This window comes from Setaria italica, chromosome IV (genome assembly GCF_000263155.2).
Source record: "Setaria italica strain Yugu1 chromosome IV, Setaria_italica_v2.0, whole genome shotgun sequence".
Lineage (NCBI taxonomy): Eukaryota > Viridiplantae > Streptophyta > Magnoliopsida > Poales > Poaceae > Setaria > Setaria italica.
This window is the reverse complement of record NC_028453.1, coordinates 28,765,298-28,777,340: the sequence shown is the minus strand read 5'-3', so window position 1 is coordinate 28,777,340 and position 12,043 is coordinate 28,765,298. Positions and strand designations below refer to the sequence as shown.

At 45.6% G+C, this 12,043-nt stretch overlaps 1 protein-coding gene across 1 annotated transcript; it reads left to right on the top strand.

The window, feature by feature from the left end:
- The first annotated feature begins 9,023 nt into the window (after positions 1 to 9,023).
- LOC101760413 (berberine bridge enzyme-like 18) lies at positions 9,024 to 10,998 on the top strand. The gene has a single exon (XM_004967033.3). The coding sequence runs from the start codon at positions 9,164 to 9,166 to the stop codon at positions 10,793 to 10,795; it is 1,632 nt and encodes a 543-aa protein (XP_004967090.2). The 5' UTR covers positions 9,024 to 9,163; the 3' UTR covers positions 10,796 to 10,998.
- The last annotated feature ends 1,045 nt before the right edge of the window (positions 10,999 to 12,043 follow it).

Sequence of the window (12,043 nt, the reverse complement as noted above, 5' to 3'; positions counted from 1 at the left end):
GAATGCTCTTTGATTATAAAAGATTATTGAGTTCATATGAACCAGCTGGTCCATGGACTAAAATATACGAGGTTATTTTTTCCACACCATTTATGGGGATTATATTATCAGTGTGTATTCCATCACGTTATCAGCTATAACTTGATGTAAGGTGCATGGTATTCCACTGGATTATCCCAAGCTACATTATTTTTACATATTCGATAACCCTGAGATTTTGACCCCATAAATTCTCAAATTTAAAAATACTGCTTTCGGTGTGGGCTACCATACCTTGGTTAGGGTAGAGATGTGGAGTAGGGACAATTAGTAGCCTACATGAGTATGTGGCTGCCAACCTACATCTCTCTAACTGGTCCAAGAACGCGTACTCACGGTTAACCCCGATCATGCAAGAGCATGTACTACTGCACAATTATTGAACTAATACTATATATTGAGACGACATGGATGAGGATGGGTACACTAGGACCCTATTTGTTTAAGATTATCTGAGAATCGATTGTCTGAGAATATGGATTTTCTGAGAATCTACTGTCGAGAGAATCTGTTGGCTAGATAAGCTGGGAGTTTGGCAACCCTAATTATTTGTAGCTGATTATCTATTCTAAGCGTAAAATGACCTATATGCCCATGTGGTTGATGATAACCCATTTGATTCCTGAGCATGAGCAAAAGATGGTTTTGACAATGTTTTTGAAGTTTGTAAAATACAAATTTTGATAAAATAATTAGTAATACACTCCAAGTCATTGAATAGCCAAGACAATCAGTAGTAGTGTTTTATGCCACTTCAAACAATACCCATTAGTTCAACCCAGAATAGACTACAACAATTAATCACCCATGCAAAGCGGAGGCAATTGCATCACGAAAGGCACTCATATCAATATCATCTACCGAAAGACTCTCATATCCTGTGGTAGCTTGGTTACCATGAATGTCTGCATCTTGTTTAGGCATAGAGTTGGTAAAGTCCACGTCTTGTTCTGTATTATCCCTAATGAAATTATGAAGAGCCATACATGCTATTATATTTTTTCTTCCTAATTGGATAGCTAGGCCGGTTCAATAGAATATGCCACTTCACCTTTAGAACTCCAAATGAATGCCCAATCACATTTCTAAGGGATGAATGCGCATAGTTGAACAACTCCTTTGATCCAGTCGGCTTGTAACATGTTGCCACTCGGACACCTGGTACATTTGTCCCTTATGGCAAAAAACCTTTTCTGTTAGTACTTAATTGACAAATTGGCAAACTATTGAGCTGAGATGGGAGCTATTTAAGAGCACAAACTTTCTGTTGCTGTGCCGCTGCTCTGCTGCTACCTGTGCTTTGCTCTGCTGCTCTACTTTGCTCTGGCTGGCCATCCGCCTGCTTTGCTCTACAGCTGCTACCTGCTCTGCACCGCTTTGCCTACCAGCGCCTCTCGCTGGCCGCGTCGCCCGCCCTCCTCAGCAGCACGCCTGCTCCTGCAGGCTGCGCTGCACCTCCCGCCGCCCGACCGCTTGCCGCACCGCCACCCTCCCACCTGACGCGCCGTGGCTGCTCCCTGAGGGCTGCGCAGCACCGCACCGCCACCCACACGAGCGCCACCCGCCCGGATCGGCGGTGGGGGAGCCGTTTGGCGGGGGGGGGGGGGGGGTCTAGTCCCCCAGCCCCATGCTGGATGAACCCCTGACAGTGAGAGGATGTCCTCCTAAGTAAATTGTTGGAAAATTAGGCAATTGTATGATTAAACTCCGAACTATATTTCTCATAAAAAGAATTAAACCTAGCACACAAGACTCTAACATACTAGGCAACGGCAAGAACGACATCATGTTCTCATAAAACATGCTGAAATAATAGATCAAATCATAGTGTACGTACTGAGCGGGCGCAGCCGTGATGGGAAGCAGTGCTGACGGAATGATGACAGTGTTGCGGATGGAGCGCAGCAGACGACACGGAAGATGACGAGCCGCCGCAACGTCGGACTGGGATGGAAGACGACCCGTGGTAAAGACCTTGAGCAATCGCGCAGAGCGCTTCCCAAAATCCTTATTCGCCCTCTCCCGGTGCAGGATTACAACAGCGAGAGGTTTCGGAGACCTGCTCTCCCGTTCCTCAGTGCACGCCGATGCTCGGGATGGAGTAGATTACGGTGGCAGCGCAATAGCGAGAAGAGACAGAAACCTAAATTGTACAGACCACCTTAGGGATACTGTAACTTGGGGCCTTCCGTATAGTAGTCTATATTGTGTCTATTCCATGAGGGAGGTGGTCCATATATATAGGGAGGAAAAGCCCCAACACCCTCGTCTATTAGCAATATGGGACTAATAGATGGTGTACCCCCTCTTACGGTAAGGGGCCTTTGAGATTTATTCAGAATTATCATTTATATGGGCCAAGCCCATATATCTAACAATCCCCCACCAGATCTCAAATACCCATTTAGGTCTTTTGCACATTTCTCTCTACTGTTTGATATACCAGTATTTCAGCAAGAACTGTTAAGTTGAACTCTCGCCTAGAGCTTCAAGCTACATTCATCCACAACTTGAACAATGGACTAAGCCTTGAATTGCAAGTTTTGTGCGGACAAGTTTCACTCAAAGTTGGAACTGGTACCTGGCTGCCAGTAGCCTACCCCACAGGTGGAGCATATACGTCATACTCCCTGGTCTCTTCATGAGCTTACTAGAGATCACCCAAATCTCATAGACTGTGACATTTTACAGTCAAGCTCATATAGGTGTGTTCTTTCAAGAATGCTCTGTAGGACAGCATCTTCGCTTAACAAAGCCAACAGAAACACATTAAGGCATTTTGCCATCCTGCCTTACAGCACACATGCCTTGCAGCATACCTGCCTCAACATTTGAGAGTATTGCATCTTCTCATAGAGAGAGTTTAAAAATTACTCTCCTCAGTCAACCGATAGCTTGTTTTTCCCAGATCCTAATTCACGGGATCTCCGATCACATAGGTTGGGTTACTACTACGGCAACTCAAACAGGTCTCATACCCATCTCCCTGGATGCACCTTCTATCACATTCCGTGATAGCCCTTTTGTAAAGGGATCTCTCAGGTTTCTATCTGTTTGAATATAAGTCACACTTATTACTCCGGAGTTTCTCAATTACCTGATAGACTTCAGTCGTCTCTTGATATGTCTTGATGACTTCTCATTATCCTTAGCACTGTTCACTTTGACTATCACCGTTTGATTGTCACAGTTGATAAGGATTGACGGCACTGGTTTATCAACCACAGGCAAGTCCATCAAGAGTTCACGTAGCCACTCTGCCTCAACAGTGGCTGTTTCCAAAGCAGTAAGCTCTGCTTCCATGGTTGACTTTGTCAAAATGGTGTGTTTGCAAGACCTTCATGATATCGCACCACCTCCAAGGGTAAACACATACCCACTCGTGGCATATAGTTCATCAGCGTTCGATAACCAGTTCGAATCACTATATCCCTCAAGCATAGTAGGGTGCCCAGAATAGTGAATCCCATAGCTCATTATACCCACCAAGTAGCGCATAACCCTTTCAAGTGCATGCCAATGATCAATGCTCGGGTTTGACATGAACCTGCTCAATTTGCTCACAGCAAAGGATATGTCGGGCCTCGTTGCGCTAGCTAAGTACATGAGTGAACCGATAATCTAAGAGTATCTCAGTTGGTCTTTCGCAGTTTTCTTGTTCTTTTTTAGTATCATGCTGGGATCATAAGGTGTTGGAGAAGACTTGCTGTCTATGTAACCAAAACGGTTCAAGACCTTCTCAACATAATGAGACTGCGAAAGGGTAATCCCATTCTCATCCTTAATCAGCTTGATGTTCAGAATAACATCAGTTTCTCCTAGATCTTTCATATCAAAATTCAATGATAGAAAAGACTTGACCTCATTGTTCAGATCAATGTTTGTGCCAAAGATCAGTATGTCATCCACATACAAACACAATATAACTCCTTCACCCCCACTATGGTGATAGTACATGCATCTATCAGCCTCATTAATGACAAAGCCCGCAGAAGTTATAGTTCTGTCAAACTTATCATGCCATTATTTACGTGGTTATTTTAGGCCATACAACAACTTCAACAGCTTACACACTTTGGTTTTTTGACCCTTCACCGCAAACCCATCAGGCTGATCCATATAGATCTCTTCTTCCAACTCTCCATTTAGGAAAGCTGTCTTTACATCCATCTGGTGGATGATAAGACTATACGAGGCAGCCAGAGAGAGTAGTGCTCGAATAGAGGTCCGTCTAGCAACAGGTGAATATGTATCAAAGAAGTCTTCACCTTCCTTTTGTGTGTAACCTTTGGCCACAAGCCTAGCTTTGTACTTGTCAAAAGTACCATCAGGCCTAAGCTTCTTCTTGAACACCCATTTATAGCCCACTGGTTTGCAACCATAGGGTCGTTCAGTAAGCTCCCACGTTCAATTAGAAAGAATTGAATCCATCTCACTTTGAACAGCTTCTTTCCAATCGTCTGCATCTGGAGATGCATATACCTCAGCAATGGACGTGGGAGTATCGTCCATAAGGTACACAATGAAATCATGACCAACGGATTTTGCAACCCTTTGTCTCTTTCTCCTTCTAGGAGCTTCACTGTCATCCTTATCTAGGACATCCTCATGCTCAAACTCATTTGGTTTTTCAGAAGACTCAACATGTGTAGGAGTTATTTCAGCAGAAAGTCTAGAGTTGCTATGCATATATTTAAGAGGAAAGATATTCTCAAAAAATATTGCACCACGAGATTCCATAATAGTATCAACATGCATATTAGGGACCTCAGATTTAACCACTAAAAATCTATAAGCAATGCTCCTCTGAGCATATCCTAGAAAAACACAATCCACTGTCTTGGGTCCTAACTTGCGCTTCTTCAGAATAGGTATATTGACTTTCGCCAAACACCCCAAGTACGCAAATAAGAAAGTGATGGTTTTCTCCCGATCCACATCTGATATGGAGTTTGATCTTTATTCTTGTTCGGAACTTTATTCAAGACATGACATGAAGTCAATAGAGCCTCCCCCACCATGCCTTAGATAAACCAGCAGTATCTAACATGGAATTAACCAAGTCAGTCAATGTGCAGTTTTTTCTCTCAGCAACCCCGTTGGACTCAGGCGAATAGGGAGGCGTCCTCTCATGAATAATACCGTGTTCCTCATAGAATTCATCAAAAACTTTTGCAAAATATTCACCACCACGATCAGACCTTAGGCGCTTGATCTTTCTCTCAAGTTCGTTCTCAACCTCAGCCTTATAAATTTTAAAGTAGTCTAATGCTTCATCCTTAGTTTGCAACAAATAAACATAGCAAAATCTAGTCGCATCATCAATCAAAGTCATAAAATATCTCTTTTCACCTTTTGTCAACACACCATTCATCTCGCACAAATTAGAATGTATGAGTTCTAGAGGTGTCGAGTGTCTCTCCTCAGCCGCCTTGTGAGGCTTCCGAGGTTGTTTCGATTGCACACAACTCTGGCACTTGGAACCTTTGGCAATGGTGAAGTTCGGAATTAAGCACATGCTGGATAGCCAAGACATTAAACCAAAATTTATATGACACAAATGTGAATGCCAAGTACTCGCACCATCACTAACGTTGCCACAAATATGGTTCACTAATTTATTACAGAAATCTGCAAGGGAAAAGCGGAACAAGCCTCCGCACTCATAGCCTTTACCAATGAATTATCCATATTTAGACATGACTAATTTATTGGACTCTAGCACTACCTTAAACCCGTCCTTGCATAGGACCGACCCACTCACTAGATTCTTGTTGATAGTAGGGACATGCAGCACGTTCCTTAGCACGATCTTTCCCGAAGTAAACTTCAGATCTACCGTACCAACACCATGAACAACAGCATGTGACCCATTCCCCATCAGCACGGAGGAACCCCGAGCGACCTAGTAAGAAGAAAACATGGAGATGTCAGCACACACATGAACATTGGCACCCGTATCAAGCCACCAACTAGTGGAATGAAAAACTGAAAGAACAGTAGGTAAATTACCGTACCCGTCTTCAGTGTTGCCTATGGTCACAATGTTGACATCTTTGGGCCCATTTGCCTTTCTGCCCTTGTGGTCTGTATGCTCTGGACAATCCTTAGAGAGGTTTCCAAGCTCACCACAAGTAAAGCAACTCATTTCAGCCTTATTTTTCTTCTTCTTGAAGGTAGTAGTCTTGATGACTTTGTTCTTCCCTTTGTTCTTGCCACGTGGGAATTTCTGGACCATGTTGGCGCTAGACTGATCTTGGTCTCCTATCTCAACAGTGTCCTTCTTCTGAGCTTTCTCCTCAACATCAAGAAACGCTATCAGATTTTCAACTAATATCTTTTGTCTCCTATGTTTCAGAGAAGTGGCAAAGTTCCTCCATGAAGAAGGTAACTTTGCGATTATGCAACCAGCCACAAACTTGTCGTGTAATTGACACTTAAGGAGCTCAAGATCCTTCACAATGCACTTCACCTCATGAGCCTGTTCCACCATAGAACGGTTGTTCACCATCCTGTAGTCATGGAAACTCTCCATGAGGTATAGTTCACGGCCTGCATCTGCTGCATCATACCTTGCAACCAGAGCATCCCACAGTACCTTCGCATATGTCATGTCTATGTAGACATCGACCAGACGGTCAGATATGTTGCTGATGATACATCCCACGAAAAGGTTATTGGCATCATCGAACTTTTTCTGCACTTCAGCAGTAAATCTTCCTTCAGGTTTGCCAAGCCTCGTGTCCCAGATGTTCATAGCATTAAACCATAGGAGAACCTTTGATTTCCATCTCTTAAAGTTCACAACAGTAAATTTTTTCGGCCTCAGTGACTCAGCAAAACCAGCCATACCAGAATCAACAGATTTCCTATAATAAGGTTTTTGGATCGTTGAAAAATTAGGCAATTGTATGATTAAATTCCGAACTATATTTCTCATAAAAAGAATTAAACCTAGCATGCAAGACTCTAACATACTAGGCAACATTAAGAACGACATCATGTTCTCATAAAACATGCTGAAATAATAGATCAAATCACAGCGTACGTACTGAGCGGGAGCAGCCGTGATGGGAAGCGGTGCCGACAGAACGACGATGGTGTTGTGGATGGAGCGCAGCAGACAACGCTGAAGACGACGAGCCGCCACAACACCGGACTGGGACGGAAGACGAGCCGTGGTGAAGACCTTGAGCAGTCGCGTAGAGCGCTTCCCAAAAACCTTATTTGCCCTCTCCCGGTGCAGGATCACAAGAGCGAGAGGTTCCGGAGATCTGCTCTCCCGTTCGCCGGTGCACGCCGACGCTCGGGATGGAGTAGATTATGGTGGCGGCGCAATAGCGAGAAGAGACAAAAACCTAACTCGTACATACCATCTTAGGGATACCCTAACTTGGGGCCTTCCGTATAGTAGTCTATATATATAGGGAGAAAAAGCCCCAACATCCTCGTTTATTAGCAATATGGAACTAATAGATGGTGTACCCCTCTTACGCTAATAGACCTTAGGGCTCCTTCCTGATGTTGCCGGGCATTAATCCTTTTGGAATCCAATTCCAATGAACTCTCTGTTTTTGACTTGTGGCGGCAGTGGTTTTTACTTGGCCAAATTCTGACTCCTTCTCCCCTATATGACTGGTGTAGAAACCCTAGACATGCCAACAACTTTCATTTGTGGACTTTGGCACTCGATTTAGGCACGGGCGAAGCTAGCTCCAAATTTACAGTGGTGCACCGCTTAAGGATCATACAAAAATACGTGGCAGTATATGGTAAATATGAGTGGCTAGTGGCCTGGTAAAAATTTTCTTTCCATGGTGCATGTGCACCAGGCAAACTCAACGTAGCTTCGCCTCTGGATTTAGGCAAGGGAAGCCCGAGATCCCCATTAGGCCTATCAGCAAAAGCAGTGTGCGTTAAGCCTTCTTTATTAGAACCGACTTTGGTATCAGTATTGAACCGTAGGAGATAACATAGGTCATCTCCCACTGTACTTATTTAGATCCTTGAGAGATAATGGAGCTATTCACCATGGTTTCAATTGACAACTGCGGGAGATGTTACTCTCACAGATTTTCTCTAAAATCGTGGACGATAAGTGTGTATCTCCCACGGTTCTTAACTCCAAGCCTCATCTTACACTTTTTAATTCGATCGAGTAGAATAAGACAATTTTAGATGTTTTTGAAGATATCAGGAGATGAGATATCCGTGTTTGTGTAGTAGTGATATAACTTGAAAATTTAGTACAAACTAATAACTTCAACTCAGGTGTAAGCAAAAAGTGAGACGTTGGATGATCTAAGACCATATAAAAATTTCCTAGTCTTTTTTCATTCCAAACCAAAAGGAAGCGTCTATATAAAGAAAATCACATAACACAGAAAATCGAGGACGGTGGGAGCTAAAACGCTCAAGTAGAGTGCAAATTACAAACCCAGGCATTCTTCTTATTTTTTATTTGGAAAACCAGTACAAACATAGACATTAACACATGCACATACTCATCACTATGAATATACACGCTAAATTTGCAAACCTAGGAATTTTGTATTCTAAGCATGATTTTTTGTCGGATTTTTGGGTATTAATATCAACTTATACCATAGCAAATGTTTTGACATATTTGTCATTTGGACTACAGGGATCTCTGTTTTATGTGATTAATGTGACAGTTTCTAAACTTCTCATTTGCTTTTTTAGTTTTGAGAATTTTAGCTTGGACTTGTTTAAAATAATTGCGTGGGGTTATTAAAAAAGAATACAATAATAATAATACTGGTCTCAAGCTCACATTCTACTACCTCCATGTTAAAATGGTTTTTTGAACTAACCAAAATCAAATCAAATATTTTGATATGGAGGTAGTACTGGGTTTTTAGGTAGAAAGAAGATAGGGCTAGTCCTGTCTTTAGACCGATCCAACTTGAGAGTGGTACACCTTGATTTCAACCAGCACAGATTAACCATCGCCACCTCGCCACGCAGGTAATGTGCTACGTTTCCAACAGCTTGACCATTACTTTTCTATACGTTTCCTCCAGGCACCGGCACGGACGTTTCCAGGAATGGAGAACAGAACAAGCCTGCACGTGTTTCCATATCGCAGCTCGTTGGGTTGTATATGTTGACCGGTCGAGTTCGATCAGAGCATGCTATTCTTCACCATCTGCAAGAAGCAAAGATGGCCATGGCAAAATGCTTAGCGCCGGTGCTCATCTTCACCGTTTTCTGTTGCTACGCCTTCATCCCTTCCCACGCTTCCCCTGACGACTTCTTCCAATGCCTCTCGGCGAGCATCCCCTGCCAGCTCGTGCACGCGCAGAGCTCGCCGTCGTTCACCTCGGTGCTGGTGTCCTCCATCAGGAACCAAAGGTTCACCGCACCTGCAACGGTGAGGCCGCTCGGGATCATCGCGCCCACGAACGCCTCCCACGTGCAGGCCGCCGTGGTCTGCGGCCGCCGGCACGGCGTCCGCCTCCGCGTGCGCAGCGGCGGGCACGACTACGAGGGCCTGTCCTACAGGTCCCTGCGCCCGGAGGCGTTCGCCGTGGTCGACCTGTCCAACCTCCGCGGCGTCCGTATCGACAAGCAAAACTCCACCGCGTGGGTGGACTCCGGCGCGACGCTCGGCGAGCTCTACTACGCCATCGCACAGGCGAGCAACCAGCTGGCTTTCCCGGCCGGCCTGTGCCCGACCATCGGCGTCGGGGGACACTTCAGCGGCGGCGGCTTCGGCACGCTGCTCCGCAAGTACGGCCTCGCCGCTGACAACGTCCTGGACGCCGTGCTTGTGGATGCCCAGGGGAGGCTCCTGGACAAGAACGCCATGGGAGACGACGTGTTCTGGGCCATCCGAGGCGGCGGCGGCGAGAGCTTCGGCATCGTGCTGTCATGGCAGGTGAGGCTCGTGCCCATCCCGCCGACGGTCACGGCGTTCAGGATCCCGGTGTCCGTCGACGAGGGCGCCGTGGACGTCCTGACCAGGTGGCAGGAGGTCGCACCGGTGCTCCCCGACGACCTCTTCATCAGGGTGCTCCTCCAGAACCAGACCGCGACCTTCGAGGCCCTGTACCTCGGCACGTGCGACCCGCTCCTGCCGGTGATGCGGTGCCGCTTCCGGGAGCTCGGGATGAGGATGAACCGCACGCACTGCCAGGAGATGACCTGGATCCAGTCTGTGCCGTACTTTGGCATGGGCGCCGGCGCCACTGTGGAGGACGTCCTGAACCGGACCGCCGCCACGAGCGCCTACACCAAGATGACCTCCGACTACGTCCGCCAGGCCATCCGCCGGGACGCGTGGGAGAACATCTTCGCCACCTGGCTCGCGAGGCCCGACGCGGGGATCATGATCCTGGACCCCTACGGCGCGGCGATCAGCGGCGTCCCGGAGCCGGCGACGCCGTTCCCGCACCGCGCCGGCGTGCTGTACAACATCCAGTACGTGAACCTGTGGTTCGCCGGTGGAGACGGCGGTGGCGCAGCGCAGATGAAGTGGGTCAGGGACTTCTACGCGTTCATGGAGCCATACGTGGCCTCCAGCCCGAGGGAGGCGTATTTCAACTACAGGGACCTGGACCTCGGCGAGAACGCTGTTGTTGGTAACGTCAGCAGCTACGAGGCTGGCAAGGTCTGGGGCGAGAAGTACTTCAGGGACAACTACCGGAGGCTTGCTATGGCCAAGGCTCAGATTGATCCTGATGACTACTTCAGGAACGAGCAGAGCATCCCGCCGCTCGGGCCGGGCAAGTGAGGAAGGGACTAGTAAAATGGAGCGCGCCTGCAGTCAAACACATGTTAGAATAAATCTAGTTAGCTGATCATTATTTTCTTTAGCATATAGTGTGTGTGTAGCTATACTATGTTCCGTATTTGCATGTACTAGCCTTTAACCATGTACGTACTAGTGTGCCTGGCTAGCAAAGAAATGTAACATAAGTTCATCAATAATTTGAGGCCCACAGCTAATTAAAATTATTGCTTATCGTTCATCTTTTATATTTTTCTTTCTAGCTGTGCAGATGAACATGTACCTCAGTGGTAGAGCATCCAGTAGAGGTGACACCAACCGAAAGCTCAGTCTGCCAAAGAAGTATACGTTGGTGAGGTTCCTTCCCCGGTCAGGTTTCGGTGGATTAGGGATGGCAACGGGGTGGGTTTGGATCGGGTGAAGTGTCTAGCACCCAAAAGCGAAACTCGAACCTAAAATCTGAATCCGCCCCGAACACCGATTCGAGTGAAAATCCATCCCGAAAACCGAAACCCACGGATACCCGAAACACGAGAATATTGCAATAAATTAACAAGAACCAGTGAATAACAAGCAAATAATAGAACTGGAGAATAATAGAACAGTTCACAAGTTTGGAGATTATTAAAAAAAAAGCAACGCCACAAAGGTAGAACCGGAGAATAATAGAACAGTTCACAAGTTCAGTACAAAGGTAGAAGCAACCCAAGTTCAGTACAGCTCACATAATCCAGTCCAAATTGCGAACAAATAATAGAACATGAACATTACTATGAATAAGAGTTTTTTTTTTGATCAAATAGGTAGGCAACTTGGGGAAGCTTGATGAGTTCATCATTCATCAATTATTGTGGAGTCATCTTCATCCTGTGAAATACAAATAGAGAGTATAGCTCATTACTAAAATGTTGAACGCAGTATAAATTCACAAGTTGAAAACAGAAGCGAACAACAATACAATTTCTTTATCTTTTTCGTCAAGACAAGTCATCAAAGAAAAAACAAAAGTGGACTGAGAACCTGCATTGATATAGTATTCACAAATTAGTTTTATAGCTTATCCAGAATGAAGACCACGTACTTGAAATTGTAGTTACCCAACATGTCGGCATGAGACCATACTTGCATGCACATAAGTGCTTCTACCATTTATGGTGCAAGCCTACTATGATGTGGACTAATTATTCTTCCACCTGTACTGTACTAAAGACTAACTCGGATGCCACCGTTGTCACACGAATAGCAAGGACA